This window comes from Hyla sarda, chromosome 8 (genome assembly GCF_029499605.1).
Source record: "Hyla sarda isolate aHylSar1 chromosome 8, aHylSar1.hap1, whole genome shotgun sequence".
Taxonomy (NCBI): domain Eukaryota; kingdom Metazoa; phylum Chordata; class Amphibia; order Anura; family Hylidae; genus Hyla; species Hyla sarda.
The window spans coordinates 212415110-212428419 of NC_079196.1; the positions used below are offsets into that span (position 1 = coordinate 212415110).

The window sequence follows — 13310 nt, forward strand, 5'->3', positions numbered from 1 at the left end:
ACCGTTCATTTGTTCCCCATTTTTTTGGGTTCCCTTCTTTGAGGTAGTGCCCTTTTTGTGCAGTCTCTTATTGTTGTGTGTCCAGTTGTAATTCTGTGTCATTGCATGTATATGTTGTTGTATAGGCCTGTTGTAGTTTTTAACTGATTATACCTTAATAAAGTAATTGATCTGTATTCACATTTTCTGTTCTTCTGGATTTAAGTGCTTACTTGCGTGGGATCCTTATGGTATTACAGGAATTTCTGTGATGTTTAAAATATTAAAAAAGCCTAAATCCCAGAATACCATTAACATTTTTCAAGATGCCTTATTTGCACTGTATGGCAACATATCTGGTAATGGCCTACAGCTATCGAAGGGTTGTGCCCATCATTAGACAAAATTGTATCACTTTACTGTCTCAGTGAATTTGGGGCTTTCTATTGAAGCCAATAACAATAAGGACTTATATTTTTTTCTTATTCTCTCTTTCTTTCCCCCTAATTTAGGGGGCATGGTTTCGAATAAATATGATAGAATCATGGTCTAAGGGGACGAGGAGCTCGGAGGACAGGATGTAAGGAAATGGAAAATAGAAGGAGTATATGTTTAACTTATTCTGGTTGAATTAGGAAAAGGAAAAAAACAATGGAAGGTAATGGGGAAAATCTAAGGAGTGCAAATAAAATGTAGAGGGATTAAGTGGTGTTCCTTGACTTCCGGACCCCTCGTTCCTCAATGGATTAATGTATTTGGGATAAGGGGGAGGGGGTGGGATAGGGTGGATGTTGATATAAATAGCATTTTGGAAAAGTGGATTTGGTTTTGTAATATGTATAAAAAGATTAATAAATAAATAAAAAGTTAAATAGAAAAAAACAACAATAAGGACATGATGATAAAAGAAGGAGATTTACTTTACACAACAGTCCTTCTTCCCACTTTAACTGTCAGGGAGGTACTAACCTTGGTAAGGTTCTCATTGAAGCCCAAAACATCCTGGAAGTTGGCTTGATTTGTGAAATTTCCCAGGTTGTCTTGTATCCACTGTATAGGATTAGTATAGTTACACCCATCTAAGAGATAAAATGTGAGCAATTCATATATAATTCTATGACCCTGTACGCAATATCGATAGCCTTATCCTTTGTATTTCAATAAGATTACCGTGAGTGAGAGCTTTGTTGTTCCAGAATGACTTTATGTAGATGTTGTAAAAACTGATTCTTATTGGAAGTGGTAAATATTCATAGGCTTGGTTTAATCCGTTTACGCTGGTTTATATAAAAAAAAAAAAAACAACAACATTATTTCATTGACCGTATTTATTATAATCAGTTATTTTCTTTCTCATTCCAAATAGGTATATTAAAAAATAACCATCAAGTTTGAGGGGTACTCCGGCCCTAAGACATCTTATCCCCTATCCAAAGGATAGGGGATAAGATGTCTGATGGCGGGGGTCTCACCGCTGGGGACCCCCGCAATCTAGCATGCAGTACTCACCTGGAGGCTCCAAGTCTTATGCCTCCCGACCACGGGGATGGAGTATCGTGATGTCACGCCCCGCCCCCTCAATGCAAGTCTATGGGAGGGGGCATGACGGCCGTTACGCCCCCTCCCATAGACTTGCATTGAGGGGGCGGGACGTGATGTCACATGGGGGTGGAGTTGTGACGTCATGATGCTCCGTCCCCGTGGTTGGGAGGCATGAGACTTGGAGCCTCCAGCGCTTCCTGCAGTGCTCACAGGTGAGTACTGCATGCTAGATTGCGGGGGTCCCCAATCCTTTGGATTGGGGATAAGATGTCTTAGGGCCGGAGTACCCCTTTAACTTATCTGCCATTTGATCCTTGACCTAGTACATCTAAAATAATTGAAGCCACTTTGCAAGTAAATAAACGATCTCCTACCATTTTGTGTATACTGCTGCTATCCCTTTGCCTACTTCTTTTGATAATTTACAGATAGTAGAAGAGGGGGCAGATAGACCTCAAAAACACATGTCTGCAGAATCAGACTACACAGTCTGTAACCTTGTAGTCTGTAACCTTGGAGATATATGGATCTTCATTGAAGCTGTATACACTATACAAAGTTAGTTAATTTTCTTTTCAATTTTCGATGCAGTGGTTGTAAAGATGGATATACCCCGTAAGGTCTGACAAACAACTTAGGGTTGTCACTGAGATACACCATCACTTTTTGATTGGTCGGGGTCCAATGGCCGCCAATCCTAAGCATAAGGGGGAGCAATGTTAATTTTATGCCTCAGCCCTTTGACAGTTTTCCCAGTCACCCACTGGGCAAGGAACTAAAACACAACCACATTTAGTGATGAGAATACCCCTGGATGCTGGAACCTTTTACTGACCCATATTTTTATATTAAAGGAGATATCCAGTGGTGAAAAACGTATCCCCTATCCTAAGGATAGGGGATAAGTTTCAGATTGCGGGGGATCCGACCGCTGGGGCCCTCCGCGATCTCCTGGACGGGGCCCTGACAGCCTTCGGCAATCTCCGGCGCTGCTATTGAGTTGTATTGAGGGGGTATGTCGGCCACCGCTTTGTGAGGTGGTCAACATGCGCTATCTGGCCAGCGAGCCTGGCCCCCGTACAGAGAGATCGTGGGGGGCCCCAGCGGTCTGACCCCCCACGATCTCAAATGTATCCCCTATCCTTAGGATAGTGGAAAAGTTTTTCACCACTGGACTACCCCTTTAACTATCACTATACAACAACTGTTTGTCAGTGCGTACAAGAATATGATAATATGGTATACTTACACTGATTGATAGGATACACAAGAAACATTTGTAGGTAGTAATGAAATGTCCGTTTCATTAATTCCCGGTAGTAACAATGGTAAATACCCGCTGAACCATTTACCCCATAATTCTTGTGGAAAGTATTTGTAATAGGGCTTTAGCCTGCCCAGAAACACTGCTAACATGGCATCTCGGACCTCAGGGTTGGGCAAGACTGTGAGATTTGCCTAAAACATAAGGAAAAACAAACAAACAAAAAAGTTTTCATTCGAGGAGCAATTGTACCAATGGAGTGGTTATATGTTCATTGGGCTATTTAGGATCACACATGAGTTAAAAAGTTTTAGTCTTGAATGATGTCTTACCTCACGAGCAGCAATGTTAAATTGCCTGGCATATGCAGTGAGATTGCTATATGGAGCACTTTCTATAAGTGCCAGTATCAGGGTGGTATTGTACACGCTGTTAAGTGTAAGCTTTACTGTTAGCTTTGCCAGCTCTTCAGGAGACAGAAAGTATATCAAATGAAGCTGTGGACATAAGAGAGGAGGTTAGTGTCCTGAAAGCCATGATAATGTATCCTATAAACTAGAAACTGCTTACAAACATATTTAAAGAGTAGCTCCCACCATCTGAATTTTTTTTTGTCCCTACCTATTGTTAATCTATCCCTAACCCCCTCCCTGCCTTTTAAAAATTGTCTCCTACCTTATAAAGGTTTAATCTTCTGCTGCTTGGTTCTCGCTCTGCTGGAAGCAGACTTCCCCAGCAGGCGTGACGTCACTGACGCCTGCTGGGTGCCGACTTCTGCCCTCACCTCATTTTCCAAGAGTAACATAAGACCTCAGATCAGACTTTCCCCATAAAAGACATGTACAGTACAGATGGAGCATCAGCGTGGCACTGATATTCTGTGCGCGCGCTCTCTCCATACTGTACATGCCGGGGGCGGGGACGGGCTGCGCGCAAATCCAGCCAATGCACGCAGCCCTGGCGTTCACAGCGCTCGCTCCCGCCTATGATTGACAGACAGGGAGCGAGCGCAGGCTGACTGAATTAGGACCGATTGCCCGACCGGCATCGGTCCTAATTCAGTTGTGACGTCACGTCAGGCTGCATCCGGCCACTAGGAGAGAGACCCCTAGTGGCCAGTTTTCAAATGTAAAATACAATATTTTAAACAAAAAATAAATAATGGATGTATATTAGAGATATGTTGTAGTACATTAGTACTACAAAATATATAAAAAAAAAAAAAAGGTTGGTGACATTGCCCATTTAAGAATGCAGACGAAACTGGCAAGAATAGAAAGTAGAAAACAAGCATCTTAAAGCAACTCTGTTACACTCCCCTCCAAACTGATGCATGAAGAGGACTACTAAGCTCAGCCACATAATGAAGAGGACTACTTAGACATTTGTAGACTTTAAGCAGGGGAATACGAGATAAAAAATTACAGATTCGGAATCAATTTCTTATGGACTGTTCACATGTTACTCTATTTTAGGGATGTCCCTTTAGTTTGGTCATTAAAAGAGTACTAGAATATATTGATATCATAGAAAGACCCCCCCCCCCTCCCATTGGGATCTCCTTCTTGGTTGACGATTCATTTGTATGTATAACATCTCTTATTGCGGCTGAAGATTCCAACAGTGATAATAGTTGGATGTTGGGGGCAGCTATGAGCTGGACCTCTGCATTCATCTTATTTCTATTCTATCAGTAGGGGTTGTATTCTAAAGGGGTACTCCCGTGGAAAACTTTTTTTTTAAAATCAACTGGCGCCAGAAAGTTAAACAGATTTGTAAATTACTTCTATTAAAAAAATCTTAATCCTTCCAGTACTTTTTAGAGGCTGTATACTAAAGAGAAATCCAAAAAAGAAATGCATTTCCTCTGATGTCATGACCACAGTGCTCTCTGCTAACCTCTGCTGTCCATTTCAGGAACTGTCCAGTGCAGGAGAAAATCCACATAGCAAACATATGCTGCTCTGGACAGTTCCTAAATGGACAGCAGAGCTCTATTTTCCCTCTCTTTATGTCTTGGAACTCTATCGAGATAAGAGGGAGCAGGAGCCAAGTAGCGATCATCGTATGTGAGTGAAACCACACCTGGATGTAATGTCCAAAAACTGCACCATGACGCTGCAACAATGCCAAGCTATTGGACATCCCATGTGGGCATGGTTGATCACAACTTGGCACCTCTTCTGCTCCTTGGACAACCCCTTTAGAATAGGCAACCCAACTTGTACCGGGGTTTCCATCATTGTTTTTTTCCTTAACAACTTAAACACAAAAATCTAAATTTTTAACAACCAATTGGAAAATCATAAACAAGCTCAAAGATTTCTAATAACTATTTCAATCCCAATAACCTTAATAAAGCTGTAGCCTAATTTCAAAAATATCCTGGACTGTATCCAATATTCCCCCTTGTATATACTGTCTGTGAATTTATTGATGGTTGTGAACTTTGGCAGGTGCTAGTAAAGGTTAAAATATTAGGACTCTAGTGTTAAGTAGAACTACCATTTCCGAAACTCCTAGAACAACACTTGGCTCAGTTTCTCCCTACATTGGTTGTCAAGAGTATCAGTAGTTACAGGTAGTCCTGTCCCGGTTTCCTCCAGCTATAGTATAAGACCTACCTCTCTACCTGTCTATAGATGACATGCCTGGCTTTATATTACGAACGGTCTTGGAATATAGTACTTGTAACAATATAATATTTTTTCTTTTATTTAGGGGATTTGTGTACTGTCCTATATCTTACCTAATAGAATTTGCTTCATAATATATAAATGTTGCCATCTACGATGGGTGAAATGGAACTTTTGTATTGGGTTAAGTATTGCAAAATATACATCATGTGGGGTATGGAATGTGTGGTCTATGGGTATCAGTTTCAAAGTAAGTACCAGGTGGTAATTTAATGGGCAGGCCATGATACGACCAGGTTAAGTGGATGAAATTTGTTAGTTTGTTTCTCCCACTGTCTTTATTGTGTTTTACTGGTGAACACAGACTTCAACCACCTGCTTAGTCTCTAGTTTCCTCTAGTGTCTCTTCTCTTTATGCTTAAATGACCTAATTGCTGCTATTTATCAAAACAGACTCCCTCCATATTATAACCTATGTGATTTGTAATATATTTGTAAATAACTTCATTTGCCAAAAATAACCATTTACACCAGAAACAAACATATTGACCAAAGTATTGACCACTAGATATCTCAATTCTCTACAAACTGCTGTCAACTACCTGTTGTTAGGAAAGTTTTGTCTTTAGTAGCGGTGAGAGGTCATGACAAAATACTGTAAGTGGGAGTGAGGCTTAGCCAATGCTATGAACAGGGGAGAATCTGTACGATGTGCTTGCAAGCAAAACTATTCTGCCTCTTCCAAAAAGTCAGAGGCCCCCCTCTTATCTCTCATCCACTCATAATGTTCTAGGAAGATATGCGCGCAAAGTAGCTACAGCCGTCCTCGTACACCTGTTCCTCTCCTCCCCTCCACGCTGTCATGTTACAGATTTTAACATGCACTAAATAAAGCATTGAAGATTTTATCCTGCAAATTCTGGTGAGTGGCCGCTTTCTACTATTTCCTCGTTATATTCAGGTACAGGTATAGCCTTTCAGTGTAGTTGTTAGTTAATTTTGAGTATAAAACCAGGACAGTTGGTTTTGGGTACTAAGTCTCAAGGAATGGTAGTAACTTATATATAATCTTTTTGTTTCTGCTTTACACATTTTGTGATAGAGTGTCATACTAAGAGAGCCAGAGTTTGAGAGGGTCACTCATTGTTCTTTTTAGCAGGGAAAGAAAATAATTGTTGTATTCTTGACTAGTGATGAGCAGCAGGGGCCATATTCGAATTTGCGATATTTCGCGAATATATTGTCGATTATTCGTCCAATATTCGCGAAATTCCCATATTCGCTAGGTTCATTCACTTTTTTTTCCCATGCGAAAATTTGCCAAAAAATTTGCATGTGAAATTTTTTTTTTAAGCGAAAATTCGCTTGTGAAATTTGCATAAAAATTTGCATGTGAAAAACAAACAAAAAAATGAATATTCGTCATATAGCACTATATTCTAAATATTCGCGAAATCGCGAATTGCCGATATTCGCGATAAAAATTCGCATTATGAATATTCGTGCTTAACACTATTCTTGACTATGGAGGTTCAGAAGGATTTCAAGAGGAATAGCCACACATTTGGCCACATCTATCTAAAATGTATCAATCCCTAGATAGAAGGGCTAAGAGCTGATATAGGTGATTATCTCTCTCACTGGTCATTTCTGCACAGGACAATGCTGACATGGCAAAGAGGAAAACAATGGAAGAAAATCCATCATCCACAATTTCAGGGAAATAAATCCAAAATCTTTATTTCCTTTGGGACAAATACAGCAAATCACACAGGGTCTTAGCTGGATGCTTTACGAACAGTTGCTCTTTATCACATTATATTGCGAATAATAATTATACCGCATTAAAGAGCTGTGTGTTTTGCTGTATATGTCCTGGAGAAAATAAAGATTTTGGATTTTATTTAACTGGCATCATCAATGCAGAATTTTCTTCCATTGTTTCATCTAAACTATATGAGAGTTTTTACCGTGTTAGCCTTAGAAATATAGAAAATGAGTGGAGTAGCGTTGGGACCTTTAATGGCTGAGAGGATATAGATTGCAAGACCTCTTAGGTCCCTTCATCAGACATATTACAAAATAAATGTGAAGAACATCTGTCTTTAATATAATTCTAACTTACATCGTTACAAATGGAGGAACAGAGAAGATGAACACAGCTCCATAGCGTAAAATTGCCTGTGTAAGGTTCAAACCAATATTGTAAGAAACTCTTACCAAAGGCGGTTGTGTGAACTCACACACAACAATGGTCAGCGTGAGTGAGTGTATGGACCTGGTCTGCAGCCTCCCCGACCTTGTATGATAATGCAGGTGCTGACTCCCACAGAGTGGTGGGTGGATTGCGGCGCTGACCAGGGAAAGACATGTCCAGTGAGTAGAAAGTATTTATTCAAATGCAACGCGTTTCACAGCGCTTGCGCATCTTCCTGCCTGAGAAGCGCTCCTGTCCTCTTTATGTTTTCCATTATATCACCACTGACTGATCAAAGAACAAGGTTGATCTTATCTGCTGCCTATTTGTAAATATACATGTTGTAAATGCAAACTTCTGTATATACCATTGCTACTCCACTCATCTTCTAAAATATATGGTCAGCTTCACTTGTTGCTCAATAGTTACGTTGAAATCCTGTATAGATTAAAGGAAACCAATCATCAAAATTTACCCCCTGTAACCATAAGCAACACTTCCTTAAGCATTCAAGTAGTGTTCATACCATATTTCTATAGACCTTAGTGATGACCGCAATCCTCATAAAATAACTTTTTTAATGGTCCCGCCCTGTATACTAATTTCTCATAAGTAGTCCCTTGGGCAGTACAGCTGTCTAAGTAGTCACCACGCCCAGGGCTGTAATCACACCTCTCCTGTCCTAATCACACCTACATTGGCATGATTAACAGCCCGGGCGTGGCGGAATCCTCCCCGGCTCTCGAGCAAGTCTCGTGCAGGCCCATAAGGATAGGCCACTCTGGGCATGCACACTGCTGTATTTTCTAAACTGTCATGTGTGTGCGTCTTCATGCCGACTCCTCTGTTTAGACGCTCCTGTGAGAATTCTCTGTGCGCATGCCCAGAGTGTCCTATCCTTCTGGGCCTGCGCGAGACTTGCTGGAGAGCCGCGGAGGATTCCGCCACGCTCAGGCTGTTAATCACGCCTATGTAGGCATGATTAGGATGGGAAAGGTGACTACTTAGATGGCCGTTCCACCCAGGGGACATGAGAAATTACCATACAGCACAGGACAATTTATAAAGTTAATTTATGAGGATTGCAGGCATCACTAAGGCTGCATTCACATCTCGTTTTTTACATACGGGTGCCGGATCCGGCTGGGGGAGGGGAAAACCGGGCACTCCCGTATTCCAGCCGGACCAGCCCGTAAATCCATTTACTTTAATGAGCTGACCGGAGTCAAACGGTGACTCCTGTCGGCTCAGTTTTGACCCGTATCCAGTTTTGTGACCGGACCTAAAACCGTAGTTCACTACGGTTTTAGGTCCGGTTGGGAAGCTGGATACGGGTCAACACTGAGCCGACCGAAGTCACCTTTTGACTCCGTTCGGCTCATTAAAGTAAATGGATTTATGGGCTGATCCGGCAGGCGTACGGGAGCGCCCGGTTTTCCCCTCCCTCAGCCGGATCCGGCACCCATATGTAAAAAACGAGATGTGAATGCAGCCTAAGGACGATATAAATATGGTAAAAACACTTACTGAATGTTCAAGGAAGCGTTGCTTATGGTTACAGGGGTAAATTTTGATGATTGGTTCCCTTTAAATAGTGGGAATGAACGAGTGTGGATATGGATCTAGTTTAGGTTGGTTTATCATTTTGTTCATAATATAGAGATGGCATTCTCTAACTCTTATATTCAACCAATAAAGTTGGTGAGGCTACAATTGGGATGGCCATAATCTTCATATGCTCATGGGTGTCTAAATAACAAATTCAACAGCACACTTGTTTTCTTATATGTTTTTATTTCAGCAGAACTTTGAATTTGTCCTTTGTGTGTGTGCATTTGTGATAAATGTGACATATTTAGCACATTTGAAAAGATTCAAGTGCTGTTTTACGCTATACCCGACATGATGGTAACATGTAGGGAGTAGTGATGAGCGGCATTGGCCATATTCGAATTTGCGATATTTCGCGAATATATAGACGAATATTCGGCCTGTATTCGCAAATCTTGCTTATTTGTTATATTGGCATATTCACGTTTTCGAGGAAGAAAACAGTGAGGGGGTGGGCAACTTTACTATTGGTTGCTAGGGATGTTTTTGATAACCTCTGACAAGTGTATCTGCATCATTCTAATTGGCCCACAAGTGAAAAGAAGGAATATGCGAATATTCACATATGCGAATATGTGCATATGTGGAAAAAGAATATTCTCAATTTCTAATATATAGCGAATATATTCACAATATTTGCGAATTTGCGATATTCGCGATAAAAATCCAAAATGCAAATATTCGCACCCAACACTAGTAGGGAGTGCCAGAGTGAAATTCATACCATAAATAACAAAATAGCATATCTCCCATATCAACAGTCAATAATAGACCCTGTAGAGTCAGTCAATAAGAGAGATAATCAAAAAGGATCTAATTCTTGGTCTAAAACTCTTCTGAAAAGATCAAAAAAGAACAAAGCTCCTAGTGCTCAGAGTGTAACGCAACAATGTAAAAATGGTAACCGAGCTTACCAGAATATGTTGTGCTCAGAGTATAACACCTATTCGGGTATATCAAGAAAGCATGTGCAGGGTAGTCACCTAGGATCAACCAGGATTCCTCAGAGGATTTAGCAAATTTCCAGTGCATCGGATGGAATAGGATCCAAATTTGGCACTTCTCTGGCACTTTTATTAATAAAAGTTAGATTATATAGGCACAAGGCACATATTTGTGAAAGAGTTTGGTATGAACTCGAAATGCATTGTGTCGTGCTATACAATCTAACTTTTAATAATAAACTTCTTCAAGTCGGGAGAAGCTCCAGGTTTGGATCGTTTTTTTTCTTTTCAATTTCATCCGTTGCATTATTTTAAATACTTATACAGCAAAAAGAGAGACCAAGGTGAATATATCTAAATAATATTAATCTTTATTGATATGAAAGAAAAGATGATCCAGCTCTTGCAGATAAAAACTAGGTTTTATTGGCACCCAACCACAGGAAACAAAGACAGCTGGATCATCTCTTCTTTCATATTGGCTTGTGGCCAACACAGTCCGTAATCTTTATTGATGTACACAGTAAAAAATACATAAAAGAGAGATGGGTAGATAAGTTACACAGGCAGAAAAATGGAGGTAGAGATGATGGTATAGTATACATACAATACAAGCATCTGATACTAATGCAATAACAATATAGCATAAGCAAAGCAAACCATATGGTATATAAGCAAAAAGATTGATGCCAACATAAACCCAATGGGGTATGCTAAATGTCGGTATATAAAGAATAGATGCACACCTATAGAGAGCTTAAAGAATTTTCTAGCAAATGGTAAATAATAAGTTATAATAATCAGACTGCACAAACCAAAACAGATAGATGATCATACACCCTGTAGGGAATCATTTCACCTCCTCCCTAAATAGGTGTTTTCGCACCAATGCTTCACCCCCTGACAAAGCATCGGTGCGAAAACACCCATTTGGGGAGGAGGTGAGATGATTCCCTACAGGGTGTATGACCATCTATCTGTTTTGGTTTGTGCAGTCTGATTATTATAACTTGTTATTTACCATTTGCTAGAACATTCTTGAAAGGAGTACTCCACCCCTAGACATCTTATCCCCTATCCAAAGGATATGGAATAAGATGTCTGATCGCGGGGGTCCCGCCGCTGGGAACCCCCCGCAATATAGCACTCAGCACCCATCTGTTACTGCTCCGGAAGCGCTGGAGGGTCTGGCTCCTGACCACAGGGACGGAAGATCGTGACGTCCCGACTCTGCCCCTGTGTGACGGCGGGACCCCCGCGATCAGACATCTTATCCCCTATCCTTTGGATAGGGGATAAGATGTCTAGGGGTGGAGTACCCCTTGAAGCTCTCTATTGGTGTGCATCTATTCTTTATATACCGACATTTAGCATACCCCATTGGGTTTATTCTTGTATGTTTAAATACCAAATCCAATCACCAAAGGTGACGGGAATAAAACCCCTAAACCAAAAAATCCCCCTCTTCTATTATTTGTATAGGTGTATTAAAACATCACTTTTATTATTACTTATTAAATGCGGGAGAGCGGACAGGAACAAGGGGGTGGGGGAGTGGGATCACTGCGCGATACGAACCGTTGCCCATCCCACTCCCCCTTGTTCCTGTCCACTCTCCTGCACTCCATGAGAACGCCAACCATGTTTGGATGAAATAAAGAAGTTTTCTCTATCAAGGACCTGGCGAGTGCTCCATTTTTCTGCATTTCTACAGTTTGGATATATATCTTACCTTTGATGTGATCACTGGAACGGTCTCTCAGCTGCAGGAGTTGTACGCATGATCCCTGCTGTAGTCACAGTGGCGGGTAGCCTCTGTGTTGGACTAATAGTCTATCGGCGTCTGCAGTACGTCTTGTTTAGGGACTCAAGGCTGTTATTAAAATCACAAATACTATGGGGAGACATAGTATTTGTGGTTTTAATAACAGCTTTAAGTCCCTAAACAAGACGTACTGCAGATGCCAATATACTATTGTTACTTATGGGGACTGTGCTGGTGTTTTTAACACATTTGGTTTGGACCTTTTAATAAGTGTATAATAAAAGTGATGTTTTACTACACCTATACAAATAATAGAAGAGGGGGACTTTTTGGTTTAGGGTTTTTATACCCCGTCACCTTTGGTGATCGGGGTTTGGTATTTAAGTATTGGCATTACCTCTTCCCCACTCTGGGCATTTTTGGTTATTATTCTTGTATGTTGGCATATTTTTGTCCTTTTGTTTACACACCATATGGTTTGCTTTGCTTATGCTATATTGTTATTGCATTAGTATCAGATGTGTGTATTGTATGTATATTATACAATCATCTCTACCTCCATTTTTCTGCCTGTGTAACTCATCTACCCATCTCTCTTTTATGTATTTTTTACTGTGTATCAATAAAGATTAATAATATTTAGATATATTCACCTTGGTCTCTCTATTTGGTGTATATGTATTGTTGTGACCAAAGGTGCAGTCGCTCTCATGCAGCCTCACATTTTTGGTAACTAATGGCTTAAATACTGCCTAGTCTGTTTTGTCACCATTAGTTGGCTTAGTTTTAGGCCAAGAATATGCACCAAAAGTGGCACATTTGGTCCAGTTAAACCACCTACTTTACCAACGCTACACACACTTTCCGATATGCCATACACCTTGTCGAGCAATTTGCTCTAGATTTTTATTACGGGCAGTATTAGTTATCTCCTCCAATGTTTATTAAGGATCCCTTTGTTTCAGTATTTTAAAGGGAATGTATTAATAGATTCTAGATTTGTTTTTTTCTAATCTGTTTATATATATATATTTTTTGTATATTAATATGTCGAAAATTTTGATCGGGTCTGGGTTCTAAGACCCCCATCGATCTCTAGAACAAGCCAGGAGTGTTTCCTTCCCTGCCTCTCCTTGCTGCAAGAGAGGAGCTATATACAAGTCAACGGAGCCTGTCTCCTGTAACGAGGAGAGAAAGACGGTGAGAGGGGGGGGGGAGCTGGGGAGACCAAGGATGGGGTTCAGGAGGAGGGGGGCGCTGAGGAGACCAAGGATGGGGTTCAGGGGGAGAGGGGCGCAGAGGAGACCAAGGATGGGGGAGGGGGGCACTGAGGAGATCAAGGATGAGGTGCAGGGGGGGCGCTGAGGAGACC

The 13310-nt window shown here is 40.9% G+C and overlaps 1 protein-coding gene across 1 annotated transcript in view; it reads right to left on the bottom strand.

Moving 5' to 3' along the window:
- Positions 1–823: 823 nt before the first annotated feature.
- Positions 824–13310, bottom strand: part of LOC130285325 (uncharacterized) — a 90298-nt gene continuing 77811 nt past the window's right edge. The window contains exons 57-60 of the mRNA XM_056536682.1: positions 3118–3282; positions 2771–2979; positions 1150–1256; positions 824–1058 (exon numbers count right to left, since the gene is read on the bottom strand). Coding sequence (XP_056392657.1) covers positions 901–1058; positions 1150–1256; positions 2771–2979; positions 3118–3282 — 639 coding nt within the window. The 3' untranslated portion in view covers positions 824–900. The remainder of the gene's footprint in view (positions 1059–1149; positions 1257–2770; positions 2980–3117; positions 3283–13310) is intronic.